Consider the following 15,556-nt stretch of genomic DNA (forward strand, 5'->3'; position numbering starts at 1 on the left):
AACATATTATAATATCGAAATTTTTCTGTAATTTATGACTTAGCCCATCTCCCAACCATATCTCTGGAGGCGCTCCTGTATTAAATGCTTATATTATATCATCATTTTGTAGTTCCTAATAAAATAAAATTCTTTGCGCGTAAAATAACGAATATATTTTTGATGTATTTGGTCAAGACGTCACCACTTCATTTGATAATTTTCAAACTGTGTAGGTGGTACTCGAATATAAAAATGTTGAGAACCGCTACCTATATAGACTATATAACTATACACATATATATTTATATACATTATACGTACCTATAGACTCGTGAATGTGATATTGTAGTAGCTATTATTATTATTATTATTATTATTGTAAGGACATGCGAAGCACAAGCGTACGTCTATAACTCTAGCTGAATAGGTATGAGTCATATTATATTGGTGCATTAAATGCTAAACTAAGCGAAAAACCCCGTTACATATTTCCAATAGGTATATTATATTAATATGTAGGCATGTATAACTATTAAGTGACAAACAAGTCAATTGAATGGAATAGTTGCGTTGTAAACTCGTAAATAGTGTAGATATACATAATATATATGTGATATACCTCCGTGTATGTATATATCTATATAAATGCTTTCATACAAAGCTATGTGGTTTAAACTATGCTCGTATATACTGCTTTGTATACTGCAAGAAGAGACTATTGATGACTAATATCCAATAAATTATTTCACTAACAATGTGTAAATTGGTCACAAAATTGGTCACAGAGACTCTGAAAGTGTGGCTAATATGTTTGCCATACACAAATAAATTAACAACATATACTACATGAAAGTATAGTTAATGGAAAATAACAGTATTCAACATTTGATAACTTTTATGGTTTTAATATAGACTACGGTGGCCTAGAATCAGTATTTTGAACACATGAAAAATAAATTGACATTTTAGAGGATGACAGGTGAGCCTGCGAGCCGTTTAATAAATTCAAGTTTTGGTTAAAACCCCCCGAAAATTAATAGTTGTGTAATTACTAGGTATCTTATAATTACCAGAAGTCCTAATCTACAACCTTTAACCTGACCACTTCTTAAATACCTTTAAATACTTAAATGTAAGCTGCACAGATTTTTAACATGGTTATTTAGCTAATGTTTTGGTTAATTAATATAAATTACAGGTTTAAAATAATATTCAATAATAATAACTCTCAATTCTATGTGTGAGCATCTCTTTAAAATGCAAAATTTTAAATTTGGCTTTGAGGTGCACACACAGATATATAAAAATACTAGATAGCCGACTTCGGTATTATTATTGTCTCCAATAAAATGGCTACCATCGTTATCTAAGAGGTGAATATTTATGTTGTATTGTATTGATAAGTAACAATGTTACATGTTGTTGTATGTATATATTTAATCATGATATATACAAAGTAGTGTCTTATCGCATACTGTATCAGTTTAATTTGTAAACACTCACCTCTTAGATAGCGATTGGCGGCCATTTTGTTGGAGACAATATTTTATACGTATGGACTATAGCAGTCAGCTATCTAGTATTTTTATATATATGTGGGTGCACATTACACTCGGGTATAGAATAACCTATATATGTACCAAATTTCAAATACCTATAATATATGAGTGTGATAGACTTGCCTGTAGATCGCTTACTCACACGCGTGCGTGCGTGACTATGTATTATAATTTACATATAGGTGGAATATAATACAATCTAATATATATAATTTTCATGTCTCAGTGTTAGTGGTCGTACTCCTCCGTAATGGTTTGACCGATTCTTATGAAATTTTGTGTGTACATCCAGTAGATCTGACTGTCTGAGAATAGGTCATAAAGTATTTTTCACCCTTCTACAACCCATCCAGAAGGTGCTTAAACGGGGATTTTGGGATTTATGGTGGACAGTTTTTGTTTATAAATGGTTGCTATTGGTTAATTGGGCAGATCAGGTGCAAGCATGCATCAAATCAAATATTTGCACATTGCCTATTTGAAACGCTGTTGCACATCGCGATCCGACGCAATCATAATTTTTTTTAAGTTGTGATTTTTTACGGGCAACGAAGTACGTGAGATCAGCTTACTAACCTAGGGAGGCTGATTATCACCGTATATATGTATATAAATAAATGTAAAATAAATGTAAACATTGTCTGCTTTATAAATGGTGGCCGATTTCAACATTAGTCACAAGTCACAACTGTAGTATAAAGACGGCTATCTAGTTGTTGTATATATCTATGACTGTTTCTGTACTTATAGTAATTATTAATTAACAAATTGAAAGTAATTTTGAAGTAATACGTGTAATTAGAAAAATTAAAATGGCTGGATATGAAGGCGCCGACGAATCTATTGTACAGATAGAGAGACAATTTACAATTTAAATTTATAACAGCTAGTATAGTAGGTAAGTACAGTTATTGAAAGTATGGAAAAGTGTTTTTAAAATAATAATGAACTTTTAGAAGATCTCTATTATCTTCAAAAAATTTTCATTCGTTTAAAAGTTGGTTCCCAAATGATTTATAAATTAATTGAAAATAGGTAGGGTGTCTATAACTATAATTATTATTGTCATAGATATACCTATTCGATATAATTCGGGTACTCTTATACATTTGGCTATATTCAAAGACCGTAGTTGATTGATTTATAAATCAACTTGTAAGTTATACAGATGTGCCTATTTTATTTTAAATTGAGTGATAGGTACATCGTACACCTAAAAAACTTGGTGGGAGGATGGGAGATGATCATATACGGTCGAACAGCATTATACAGTTTTGTGATACCTACCTATATACTAATATCATACCGATAGTAAACTGGCTACTTTTATATGCCATAGTCATTCGACAGTTCTTCCCAGATCAGTACTCTGTGTGAACTTGTGATGGATACAGCGCATATCAGTTGACTCATGTTTACTGGTTCAATTATTATTTTCAATCGCTAAAATCCATTAAAATAGAAGATATAATAACCATTATATAGAAAAGTCAAAATGTAACTATAAATTAAAATATTTCGAGGCATAGATGTATTAATATTTTTATTTTTGTTTTGTGTAGTAAATATAATTCATCAAAAATGAATATTTCTTCGTCAGTAATTGACAAAATTAATGAATTTTATCAATGGTCTTTATCAGTTTCAGGTAAGTACTAGGTACCTATTACCGGCACCTATTATAGTACCTATTACCTACATACCACATATAGGTATCTATATAGTAATAATACAGATTAAGCGCAGAATCGTTATATGTGGTTATAATACTATATTACTATTATAATGTAGATATGTATCATGTAGATAGGAAGTACCTATAAGTATAAATAAAGTATTTTTACAATTTTTATTTTATTTTTATTAATATATGACACTGTGTGTAAACTTTTCTTTCTTCTTACAGACGATAGAACGAAAGGTTGGTTAATGGTTGATTCTCCAACGCCAACCGTAATCTATACAGTAATTTATTTCATAATCGTTGGTTTGGGTCCGAGATGTATGAAAAATAGAAAACCATTCAAACTCACTCCCATATTGATACCATACAACATTCTTATGACATTATTGAATTTATATATAGCTATTGAAGTATGCTTAACCATATTTAAATGGTGTTAGGTATATATTACAACTTAAACATTTGATTTTTCAGTTACTGGTGGCATCTAGTCGTTTGCACTACAGTTATGTTTGTCAACCACTAACATTTATCAACAACAAAGACGAATTGAGGGTAATTAATTATGAAAAATAAACATATTATATTATGTAGCTTATTTATCTACCATTTATATTTTAAATAATATCTATTAGATAATTAAAGTTTTTTCACGATTTTAATGTATATAAATTATACCTAACCAATATAACTAAAATTGTATTTGTATTTAATACCCGTTAAAAACAAAACTTGAATTAGCTATTGGTAACTTATATAATCTAGGAAGGTATACAAATATAAACATATTGTACTAATATATTCGCGAAGGTTAAACCATTTTATATTCATACTAGACACTAGTTAGGTATTTTTTTTTTAATTTGTGGCAAGTATTACTGTATTCAGTATCTATATTTTATAAGTTTAACAACTAAAATTTTAATGTAGGTAATTGCCCATTTTTTTGTTCAGATGAACTTTTTGAACTTTTTGAAAAAATGTAATTGTGTTTGATATCTACCTGACTACCTATATAGGTAAATGTATATATTATGATTTTACTAAATTAAACATACATATTATTATATTTCGATTATTTTGCTTACATAGATAATAATAAATTAAATTATTAAATTATTTTTTACTCAATATAAGTTAATTGCCATTTCATATGTTTTGTACTGTAGTTATTAAAAGCTGTTTGGTGGTATTACTTTTCAAAACTCCTCGAGTTTTGTGATACAATTTTCTTCATTCTCCGGAAAAAGGATAAACAGCTTACTTTTTTACATGTCTATCATCATTCGACTATGTTCTCCTTGTGGTGGATTGGAGTGAAATGGGTGCCTAGTGGCTCTACGTTTTTGCCTGCAATGGTAAACAGTTTTATACATGTACTTATGTATTCGTACTATGCACTCAGTGCCTTCGGCCCCAAAATTGAAAAGTATTTATGGTGGAAAAAGTACTTAACTATACTTCAATTGGTTAGTATAAATATTATACGTATAATACTTATATAATTTAATTTATATAGTAAATAATGATTTAATGAACTCGTATATATTTTAATATTTAGATTCAATTTACCACTGCACTTTTTTTGGGTATCCATGGAATTAAATCTGGATGCAAATTTCCCATATGGATGCAATATTTATTGGTGATTTACATGATTTCATTTATTGTGCTATTTGGAAACTTTTACGCAAACGCTTATGTTCAAAAGGTAAAATCATATACATAAATACATTATACATAATTAGGTACCTACTATAAAGAATATCCTTACGTATAACCATTATACCTATTTATAAATACAGATTTTCTATATATATTTTAAATAGCACAAATAGGGACAGGAAAGTATCACCTTGCATTGTAAATTGTTGGGTATTAGTAGTAATAGTACTCCCCTCTGAAGTATGAAATTTTTACCTTTATGATAACAATATCAGCCTCTATTGTTTACAAATATGCCTCAACTGGTTGGGCCATTTTCCTATAAATATGAACTATCGTTTTCCTCCCCCAAAAAAGTTAGTTTCAACTTTCCTCCAAACATTTTTTTTTAACTAAAAATTATGTTCATTTTCCCCAAAATATTTATCTATTTAGCCGATATTTAAGTCTAGTTACCCCTTTTAGCTATTTACATTTTTTGGATAAAACAAAAGATGACAAAAATATTACACCTATAGTTATATAAAAAAATATAGGTAATAATTATTAATAGTTCAAAGGTAATATTTTTTATTATAGTTACCTAATAATACTAATATAATAAGACTTAAAAATTCATTTTTTCTATGTTCTTAATTCCTATTATTAGTGGAAAATAGTAGGTATCTTATTATTCCAGATAGACATTTTTCTCGATAAAAGTTAAAAATATTAAATTTGTAATCTAAAGATTTTCCTTACCAAACCTAAACATTGGTTAAGACAATTTTCTTAATTCATACCATGAATGGTTAGGTAAGGTGTACTCTCTTGTTTTGAAAATTGCTAATAATCCATTAGATACTGACACATATTTTTGGTGGCTAAATGAAAAATGATATGAAATATGCCGTTCTTGCATTTAATAGAGCTATTTTTTCATTATTCAAAGTTGTTACAGTCTTGTTTAAGAGGTACGAAATGTCTAGGTAGGTATACTTCATACGTTTCGTCGTTTTTTTATAAAATATCGATAAATGAGTTGCATTTATATTATAATAGTAGCTGACACGGTAATGCTTTGATATTGCTAGATTTTTGTGAAAGTTAAATTCTTTTTGGGTGTAACACGCTGTGGAAGCAATGTTTTTTTAAGTGTAAATTATATTATATTTTAATTTATAGCTATCCCGACCGCGTGAGATTCGCTTGTGATTATGTGATCAGTATATTATCGGGTAGCAATCCCGCGTGGTGTGAACGCAAGTGTATAATTTAACTCTAAAGTATCAAAAAATGCAAAAAATCGGTCTACCAAAACCGTGGTTCGAACTCGATTGATAAAATAAGGTGGTTCAATTCTAACTAAAGCTCACCCAACCACCCAATTCATCATTCAAAAACTGAAGAAAATATTTAAAACGCCAAACCACACATAGCCGCTCGCTTCGCTCGCAAATTTGAAATTATTTATATTTTATTTTATTGTTGTACCTATCCATTTCAATCATAGTCACTGATTAGTTAGTCAGTCACTATGTTCACAAAGATTTTTGAGTTTCACGATGGATCACAACTTTTTTTTGTTTATAAATGGTTACTATATTGGCTGTAGATAGTAATATTAATAGGACAAATTAGTAGAAATGTTGTGTGTATTAATAGTAAGTTGTCATTGGTTACTCGGGTAAATGAGGTAAAATAATGCATCAAATAAAGAACTATATCTTAAAAGCAATTGTATGTTTGTATCTTATATATTCAAAAACTACAGGACTGATATTGACGAAAATTTCAAAGATTATTCTTAGAGATATCATAAACGTTTTAAAAGTAAATTTAATTGCGATAAAAATATACTAAGTGCTAAATCCAATTAGCGACTTGTGGTTAACCGTATCTTTCGAATTATTTCACAAATAGCGAGGCACGCCAACGCCCGCGTCGATTTGCTCTTGAATTAAGGTACACTAAAACCTAGATACATCCAGTATAACCAGGTAATACAGCTAGTACAGGTATAAATGTTAATACATTATACATAAATATAGAAACATTATTTTGAGATACTTGATTCACAAAAAAAAAAATTAAAATTCAATATTTCATGTTAAATAAAGTTTATCCAAAATTAGTTTATATGTCCGTTAATCTTAATGCATAATAATATGTAATACTCGCAAACACATCTATGACCTGATTTGCATCAATATCAGACTCATTGGAAATAATCATCAATTGTTTTAAATGTCATGAGAAATTGTTGTTCTCAATCGATTTTTGAAAATGTTTAATGGTTTTGTGCTAGATACTAGTAGATTATAAGCGATTTAAAGAACCGTGTATACTGTATAATGCAGGGAAAATGCTCTGTAATCAGGAATTTTGGGTTTTGAGATAATTTTAGATTCGACCAAAGATAAATAATCACACATAATTATTACACTGTCATAGAAATTTGTTTTAGGTATACAACGACACAAGCATATTCATATACGCAATTCACGCAAATAGGGAGATTTAGGGGCTCCTCCCTCCCAAAAAAAGTCCATATCACTCCCAAACATTTCCTATATTTTGTTTTCAGCTTATTCAATATTATCAAACTACCTATCAAAGTAAGGCTTTAGGCCCCCAAATCCCAAACGCTATATTTTCGGTTATGGGCATATTAGTAACCTGGTTATTGAGTACCTACTACAATATACCTACTGTAATAATGCATTACCAGTTAAGTAATACGTAACTGGTACATGTGTAAGTACCTAGTACCTACATACTTTAGTAATAGTACTAATTATCCTGGATAATTTTTTACCCATCCACCCGGTCCCCACCAACCCACCATTTTAGGTTTGATATTCATTTAAACCACCTTAAGTGCGTACTCGGCGCCACTGTTATATAGGTATAAGATAAAATTTGATGTAGGTACATTTAAATGTATTATTGTAACTTGTAGTTTTCGTAATTTATTGAATTATTTTATATATATTTGGACAAATATTATTATTAAAAAAAAAAAAAATATTGATATAGTTGTAAGTATTTATGTAGTGTATTAACAAAGTGTACACTAAATGTGTACTAATGTTAAACCAATCGAACTTTTAACTTCATCTTTAAATTTACCACTCCTACCGCGTTTTTAAATAGTGTATTGGAAAATTGTTTGAAGAGCAAGATTTATATTTTACGGAGCATAATCGTGTTGCTTTTTTTTAGGTAAAAAGGTATAACGGGCGCAATCGTTCTGATTTGTTGAGCGCAATCGTGTTGCGTTTTTTGCAGTGTTTTTTTGCAGTACCATGCAGTAGCATGCTAGTTGTAGCGACGTTTTAGTAAAATGTTGCTTAGTAGTAGCGATTAACGTAGCGTCACTACAATACACATAATGTAGCGATATAGATACCTTAGTGCCCTAGTAATTTTTGGTTAGCGTAACGAAAATTACCATTACTTTGTCGCTACCTTCGACCTATTAGGTGATACTTAATAAATAGTATGATATATATCATATTTATTTATTTAAATTATAATAATAATGAGTATATTAATGCATTTTTCGCTTTTAATCCACGATTAACTCGCGTAGTTAAAACCTGTCCAGTGACCAAATTTAATGTTAAACCAGCACAAACTATAAACTACCAATTTTCAATTGGAACATTTTTAGGGGAGTAGCTGTAGCGCGTTAGCGCGTCACAAAAAACTTGTAGCGTCCCGACCACTGATTTTTTACACGTAAGAAGATAGAACGGGCACAATCGTGTTACACCCGAACCATAAAAAAATACAAAATAAACAAATACCCGAAAATACACAGGCTTAATGAATGCCTTGATATACTCAAACCCAGATTAAGCTATGCCCCCCTGGACCCCTCTTAATCCGGGCTTGGATATATACTATGTAATTCTAAATTTTTCCCTAATATATCTTTTCTTTTGAAATTATTTGCTAGGTACATTACCAAATTTGACTTCAACGCCAGAAAGCACATTTTAAGCTTTGAAAATATTAAAAAACTATTTACGAAACTTGTAACCAAGTATATACGTCTTAATGTCTTGTACTACTTAGGTACTATAACTCTCCAATCCAGATGATGTGATCAATGGTTTCACAAAAGACAAAAAAGACTGCTACATTTTATACTAAAAAAATATTTAATTTAACATTTTATAAATTTATCACACTTTCAATGCATACAAATCCTTCTTTATATCTTATTCTATAATTATAATATTATATAGGTACGTTTTTTTAAGTTAGTTGTTTTATACTATGAAAATATTTGATTTAAAACTTTAAACTCATTTCAAAAACTTGTTCCAGCCACTACCTTGCCTGCTATTGACCTGTATCTAATAATAGTAATTATAAATTTGTTATAGGATACTACAAAAAAGACAGACATCTATAGAAATTACAAGTACACGAAAAATTTAGCATGTGAATCGACAAAAAATAACTAACTTATACTTTGTATTTTTTATTATTATTATTATTATTATTATTATTATTATTATTATTATTATAAACAAAAGTGTATAAGAACTGAAAACAATGTATATTTATTTTAAGATCATTTGTTTTGGATTTTTTCAGCCTTGACTTTTGTATTAATCGCAAACAAAATTTGAGCATATAATATGTAACTAAGCTACTTAGCTAAGGCATTTAACTACATATTTATTATGTATATAGACATAGTATACATTTACCGACTAAGTACATTTGTGACATGTTTTTATAAAATTATAAACAGTTTTCTCCATTGATATTTATACTTGTTCTATTCCTATACACGATTATTCAAATTAACTATATATTTTTTTGAAATAATTCAATGCTAATTAGGCGTAAGAATAACATAATTTATCGTTATAGTATGGTATACCTACCTATTATAGATCTTATTTCTACAAACTTACTAGAATGGTAATTTAAGAGAAATATTAATATGTAATCACTCATTTTTCAAAAACCTCTCTTTTATACCTAATTATTATTAATTACATCTTGGTTTAAACTGTAATGCGCTATTATAACATTGATAACAAATTAACAAATATCATATTGGTACATTTAAATCTTAAACTACCATCGAACCGAACATTTCGTTTTAATTAAAAATATCTGAAATTTAATATCTAATATTATTACTGATAACTTTTCATTTGCAAATTTAAATAAATATCTATGAACGTTTCCAAAGTAGTAGGTAAACTAATTATAGGTACCTAGCTTATTTTTTTTTAAATAGGTAACTACGTCTTACATTATATATTATAGATTGTAAAATTTATTTGTACAAAATAATAATTGTTTTATAGTTTTTTCGTATAAGATAAATAATTAAAGAAACATTATTATTATTTATTTATTACTGCAACATACTTACAATTTAATGAGATGGCAAGAATCTGAGAATCAAGCATGGATAAGCATCACAAAACGTGAAATAGGTCTTCTATTCGATTCACAAACATAATATGAGATGTATAAATCGTTTTCTAAAATTTAACTTGATAGTTGGTACCAACTACTAACGGAACACTAAGAAACCTGGAAACACACTGTACCTAACCTATGCATGACTATACCTTATTAAAATATAATAATTAGAAATATGCGTTTGTAGAAATACGTATCCCTTTTATAGCTTATTATAGAACATAGCGTTCTTATTACAAAGTTTAAATTACTCATTATACTCATTAGGTATATACTAACGACTTCATTTTTGATTTTTAAGCTCTTTTTTGACCTTATTATATACATTTTTAATATATGATTTCCACCAGTTACATTTTGTACATTTCATCATGATATTTTTTAAATTTTTATTGACTAATTAAATTAATTAAATATGTAGTTCTTTTTTTTCTTTTCTATAAAACTATATATTTTTATACTTTTTAAACTTTTAAATTGCAATGCATTTTTCAAGATTTATATATATTTTTTAAAGGTTTTTTAGAGCATTAAATTCACAACCCCAATGATAATTACATGTTTATTTTAATATATATACGTAGACACGCAGTATACGCACGGCACACCCTCCTAATATCCTGCTTGTTACAACTTACAACCCGCGGTGGTTAATAATATATATTATATAATAATATTATATTATTATAATATTATACATTTATACTTAATGCACCGTAGGTACTGCAGCGGCTGAGCATGCGCAATAGTTTTTTGAACATTGATCTTCTCTCGTTCGCCGGTACGGCGGTCGGCGTCGGAGTGTTTATAAAATAGTACGCTGTAGTACACACGCCACTTTATAGTATCGTACTCATTATTATACGTTTTACTTCGTCTTACGTTTCCGTACACATTTGAAGAAAAAAAAAAGTTGGTTTGGTTTTGTTAAATAATTATTATTATATCGTTTATTGCCTGTGTACGCCTTTACACAGACCATTCATTTTTTTTTTTATTCAGTACCAATAATTATTATAGTCCATGCAATATTAATATACATTATATAATTAAATATAACAGTCTTATACGTTTCACGAACACTGAAATATATAGTACCTACAATACAAATTACAATGTACACAGCACAAAACGAGTGAGTTTTTAACACCTATAGCTATGTTATTCTATCTATTCGAAGTATTTCGAACGTTACATAACGAAGTATATAATTTATAGCAACAATATTTATTTTTTTATAGTTTTTTTTCATAGTATCTACGTAGTTTGTCAGAAACATATTTAAGAATTATAATTAAAATAATAACGACATTTGATCACTTAGATACCTACCTATATACATATATATTAGTCATTGATTTAATATAGTGTGTATGGTAAGGTAAATTAGTATATTATATACAGGGTGCATTTCAATCATTGTATACTTGGTTTTATGATAACGGATTATAAATATGAAAAATCGCCGTTGCTTTATTTTTCATGCGAACAAATTAATTGACTAGGTTTTTCAAGTCTCAAATTTCCTAGTGTTTAGAAGACGCTACACCCACATATATTCTTGCAGTCTTAACGCATAACATGGCAAATGTTATAATCCGTATCTCTGTTATTAATATTTGAGTAAATTTACGTATTATCAATTTTAAAATAAAGAAGATCGTCCTCGGTTTTTTTACATTTTCATTTTGAAGCAAGTTATGAGCATTTTAAAGTTTTAAATTAAACATAGACCACACAATATGTGGGTAGAAGGTATAACGTCCTATTAAGTCTACATTTTTAACTCATTATAGTGGTATTAATATTATTGTTTGTTACATTTATGACTGTAAAATGCCTATACAGAGCGCCGTCTAATACTAGTTATACCTCGAAACCTCCTATTAGTATTATAATACAAGTCATATAATATGTTGCGTCGTTGGAATTAGACAAATTATTACTGTTAGGATTAAATTAAAGAACTTTTTTCTATTTTAAAAGTGTAGAAAATAAATGTTTCATGAAATATTTTTTGATGTGTGTGTTGGCCGTTGGGGGATGATGATCAAAATCTAAACTTTCCTAGTTTGGTTTTACTATTGTATTATATCTAGGTACATTTTTAATTTTTCAATTATTTTAAATCTTTTTTATTAATGATGTATGATTAATTAAAATTTCTTTAGAGAATTTACAGTATTCCGTTTGGATTATAACTTATCTACATTATTTGAACAAGTGGAACACTTAAATCAATGGACCGAATCACTGAGCGGTAATTTTGTTTGATGTTGGTCATAATTAAATTGAAGTTTAAAGAATAAAGAAATATTAAAATTTAATACAATGTGCTTCGTGATATTATTTTAGATTTGTGACAATGTGTATTTTTATTGTTAATATAGATACCAGAACCAGAGGATGGTGGATGGTCAATTCGGTTTTTACTACATTTACCATAACCCTTTGTTATCTTCTAATAGTATGGCTGACTCCACGGTTCATGAAAAATCACACAGCATACAGTTTAAAAAATATTCTAATAATGTACAATATAATAATGATAATAGCAAATTTATTCATTATAATAGAAGTAATAAAAATATTACTTCATGTCTAATTAGTATCTAAAAACTAAAAATATATTTCCAGTTGGTATTGATGACTACTAAATTAAACTATAGTTGGATGTGTCAGCCGATAACCTATGTCAATGCAGAAGCTGAGCTTAGGGTAAATTTATGTTGATAATAATTAATTTTTCATTTCAATCCCAACAGATAAAATAACTTATCTTGAAATACTATGTAAACAAATTATGAAGGGGTACCTATTAAGTTATAATTTAAGTATTTAACTCTGGCATATTGATTTTGGATACAGTTAGAAAATATAAAAGTATTTTTAATAGGTTTTCTATATGAAAATTACATGTTATACTTACCTAGTTACCTATTAGTTTTATTATGGATTAAATATTTTATTCCAGTTGATTTGAGAAAATATTTGTAATTAACTTAATGAAATGACAGAAAATAAAAAGATATATTTTGGCTGGTTGAAAGAAATATATAGTTGTATTAGAATATAAAATACTTAACTTGAAATGTGTTTAATTCAAGTTAACACTAAATTATATAATCAATTAATAAGACATTTTAATTTAATATATTTGTTGCAGATAGCAACGGCAGTATGGTTGTATTATATAATTAAATTTTTTGAATTATTGGACACTATATTTTTGATGCTCCGGAAGAAAGATAATCAACTGTCATTTCTTCATGTTTACCACCATTCAACAATGTTCATATTCTCATGGCTAGGAACAAAATATGTACCAGGCGGCTCTGCATTTCTACCAATATTAATCAACAGTGCTGTACATGTCATAATGTATTTTTACTATACATTAGCTGCAATACAATGCTCAAAAATCTTTAAATTCAAAAAATATGTTACAATCATTCAATTGGTAAAAATAATCATTATTTAACCATAGTTGTAGATCAGATATAATATATTAGTTATAAAGTAATACAGTAAAACTCACTTAAGACCCTGTTTCCTGACAGTCACTGGAAATTTACTACACTAGTTAATGACTGCATAAGACAGCCTTTTGAATTAGTCTCATGTAGAGCGATAAGCAAGTTTTACTGCATTAATATTGATACATTATTTTACAATTTTTGAAGAAGTTATATTTATATTGTGTATTTCAAAGTATTAATTCAATGATAAGTTTAAAGTGTATTTGAGTTTTGAGTATTGACAATTATTTATTTTTTTTTACCCTTTGTTGAGATTTTAACCTTAAATTATATGTCTCGACACTTATCATACATAAAATTATTAAATGTTTAAGCCTGATAATAATATAAAATAATTAATTATTTATCAATACATAAAACTTATTGAATATGATTAGGGATAAGTATTTAAAACGCCTGTTCTCATTTCAGCTTTTTCAAATTGGTATTTAGAATGAAAAAAGTAGTTATTAAGGGATTAATTAGCTATGTCATACATAAATATTTAAAAATTCTCATATTTCCTCTATATCAGAAATATAATTTTGACATAATTTTTGAAATAATGGTGTAAAATTAAGTAACTACAAACAAATATTCATTTTTTTTAAATAGTTCAATATAATAATGATAATAGTTGTTTATTTTGTACCCAAATATAACATGAACATAATATCAAACAACAAATAGCATACTTACACATAACCTATAAGCATTAGCTTGTAATGGTGATGTTAAAAATAATTCTATAAATATAAAATATATAAGACAAAATTAATATATAAGATTTTTAATAATATAAGTGTTTTGATGGCTTTTACTTAATTATTGTCACTCCTACTAATTTTTAAGTCTTTATAATCTCATTTCCTTTATTACATTTTGATAATTTTGTGTTTAGGCTCAGTTTTCATTTGCTCTACCATTAGGCATAAATGCCATACAAAGTGGATGTAATTGGCCGTTATGGATGAAATATTTATTTGTCTTTTATATTATTACAATGTTGGTTTTATTTGGAGACTTTTATAAGAAAAATTATATTAAAAAAGTATGTAAAATAATTATATGATCACTTATTTAATAACTTTAATAACTTATATTTGAGTGTTGTATAAGCATTAAAATAAAATATTTTAACTAAATAGATACATCATTTTTTTTTATAGGTAAGCAATAATGAAAATGAAGTTGGACAATGTTTAAAGAAATTGTGATTTTCTTAATCAATACATTCAAGTAGGCCTAAGAAATATTTTTGTTTATAGAAATTAATGTATAAAATAATGAATTAGAGGTGACATTACAATAACTTAATATATGTAATAACTATTTTCCAATCATGTGATATTTAAATATTTTTTTAGTTAAAAATTTGTATTTTATCTATTATACTATCTACACTAAACATTTTGACTTGGTAATACTAAATTATAAACATAAAGTTTTTGGCTAGTTAGTTAATGTTCTTCCATTTATAAATATGTCTCTACTGTAATAATTATTATATTTTATTATTTATTAGTTATTAAGAGGATATGATACCCACATGTGTTGTCTCCGTCTTACAAGTGCGTAACATGGAAAATTTTATGCTCAGCAGAACACGTGTAGCTCCGTTAATTTAAAAATTAGAGTGAATTATTTACCTCTTATAAAATCTAAAGATATGATTATTATCTAAGCAACTTCAAGGGCTTTTTAGTATA

General features: G+C 27.5%; 2 protein-coding genes across 3 annotated transcripts; both read left to right on the plus strand.

Annotated features, from left to right (window-relative positions):
- The first annotated feature begins 2,658 nt into the window (after positions 1 to 2,658).
- LOC100571105 (elongation of very long chain fatty acids protein 4-like) lies at positions 2,659 to 9,655 on the plus strand. Its single transcript, XM_008185818.3, has 7 exons — positions 2,659 to 3,038; positions 3,104 to 3,189; positions 3,448 to 3,635; positions 3,700 to 3,780; positions 4,395 to 4,694; positions 4,787 to 4,936; positions 9,267 to 9,655. The coding sequence occupies exons 2-7, from the start codon at positions 3,123 to 3,125 to the stop codon at positions 9,345 to 9,347; spliced, it is 867 nt and encodes a 288-aa protein (XP_008184040.1). The 5' UTR covers positions 2,659 to 3,038; positions 3,104 to 3,122; the 3' UTR covers positions 9,348 to 9,655.
- A 1,466-nt stretch (positions 9,656 to 11,121) lies between these two features.
- On the plus strand, positions 11,122 to 15,550 carry LOC100569605 (elongation of very long chain fatty acids protein 4-like). 2 transcript variants are annotated; one of them, XM_003245139.4, is made up of 7 exons: positions 11,122 to 11,464; positions 12,501 to 12,589; positions 12,720 to 12,907; positions 12,967 to 13,047; positions 13,496 to 13,789; positions 14,749 to 14,898; positions 15,017 to 15,550. In XM_003245139.4, the coding sequence occupies exons 1-7, from the start codon at positions 11,445 to 11,447 to the stop codon at positions 15,062 to 15,064; spliced, it is 870 nt and encodes a 289-aa protein (XP_003245187.1). In that variant the 5' UTR covers positions 11,122 to 11,444; the 3' UTR covers positions 15,065 to 15,550. The 2 variants fall into 2 exon arrangements, with proteins under 2 accessions (XP_003245187.1, XP_016660689.1); XM_016805200.2 differs by lacking the exon at positions 11,122 to 11,464 and adding an exon at positions 11,633 to 12,428.
- Positions 15,551 to 15,556: the final 6 nt, after the last annotated feature.

Source organism: Acyrthosiphon pisum, chromosome A1 (genome assembly GCF_005508785.2).
Source record: "Acyrthosiphon pisum isolate AL4f chromosome A1, pea_aphid_22Mar2018_4r6ur, whole genome shotgun sequence".
Lineage (NCBI taxonomy): Eukaryota > Metazoa > Arthropoda > Insecta > Hemiptera > Aphididae > Acyrthosiphon > Acyrthosiphon pisum.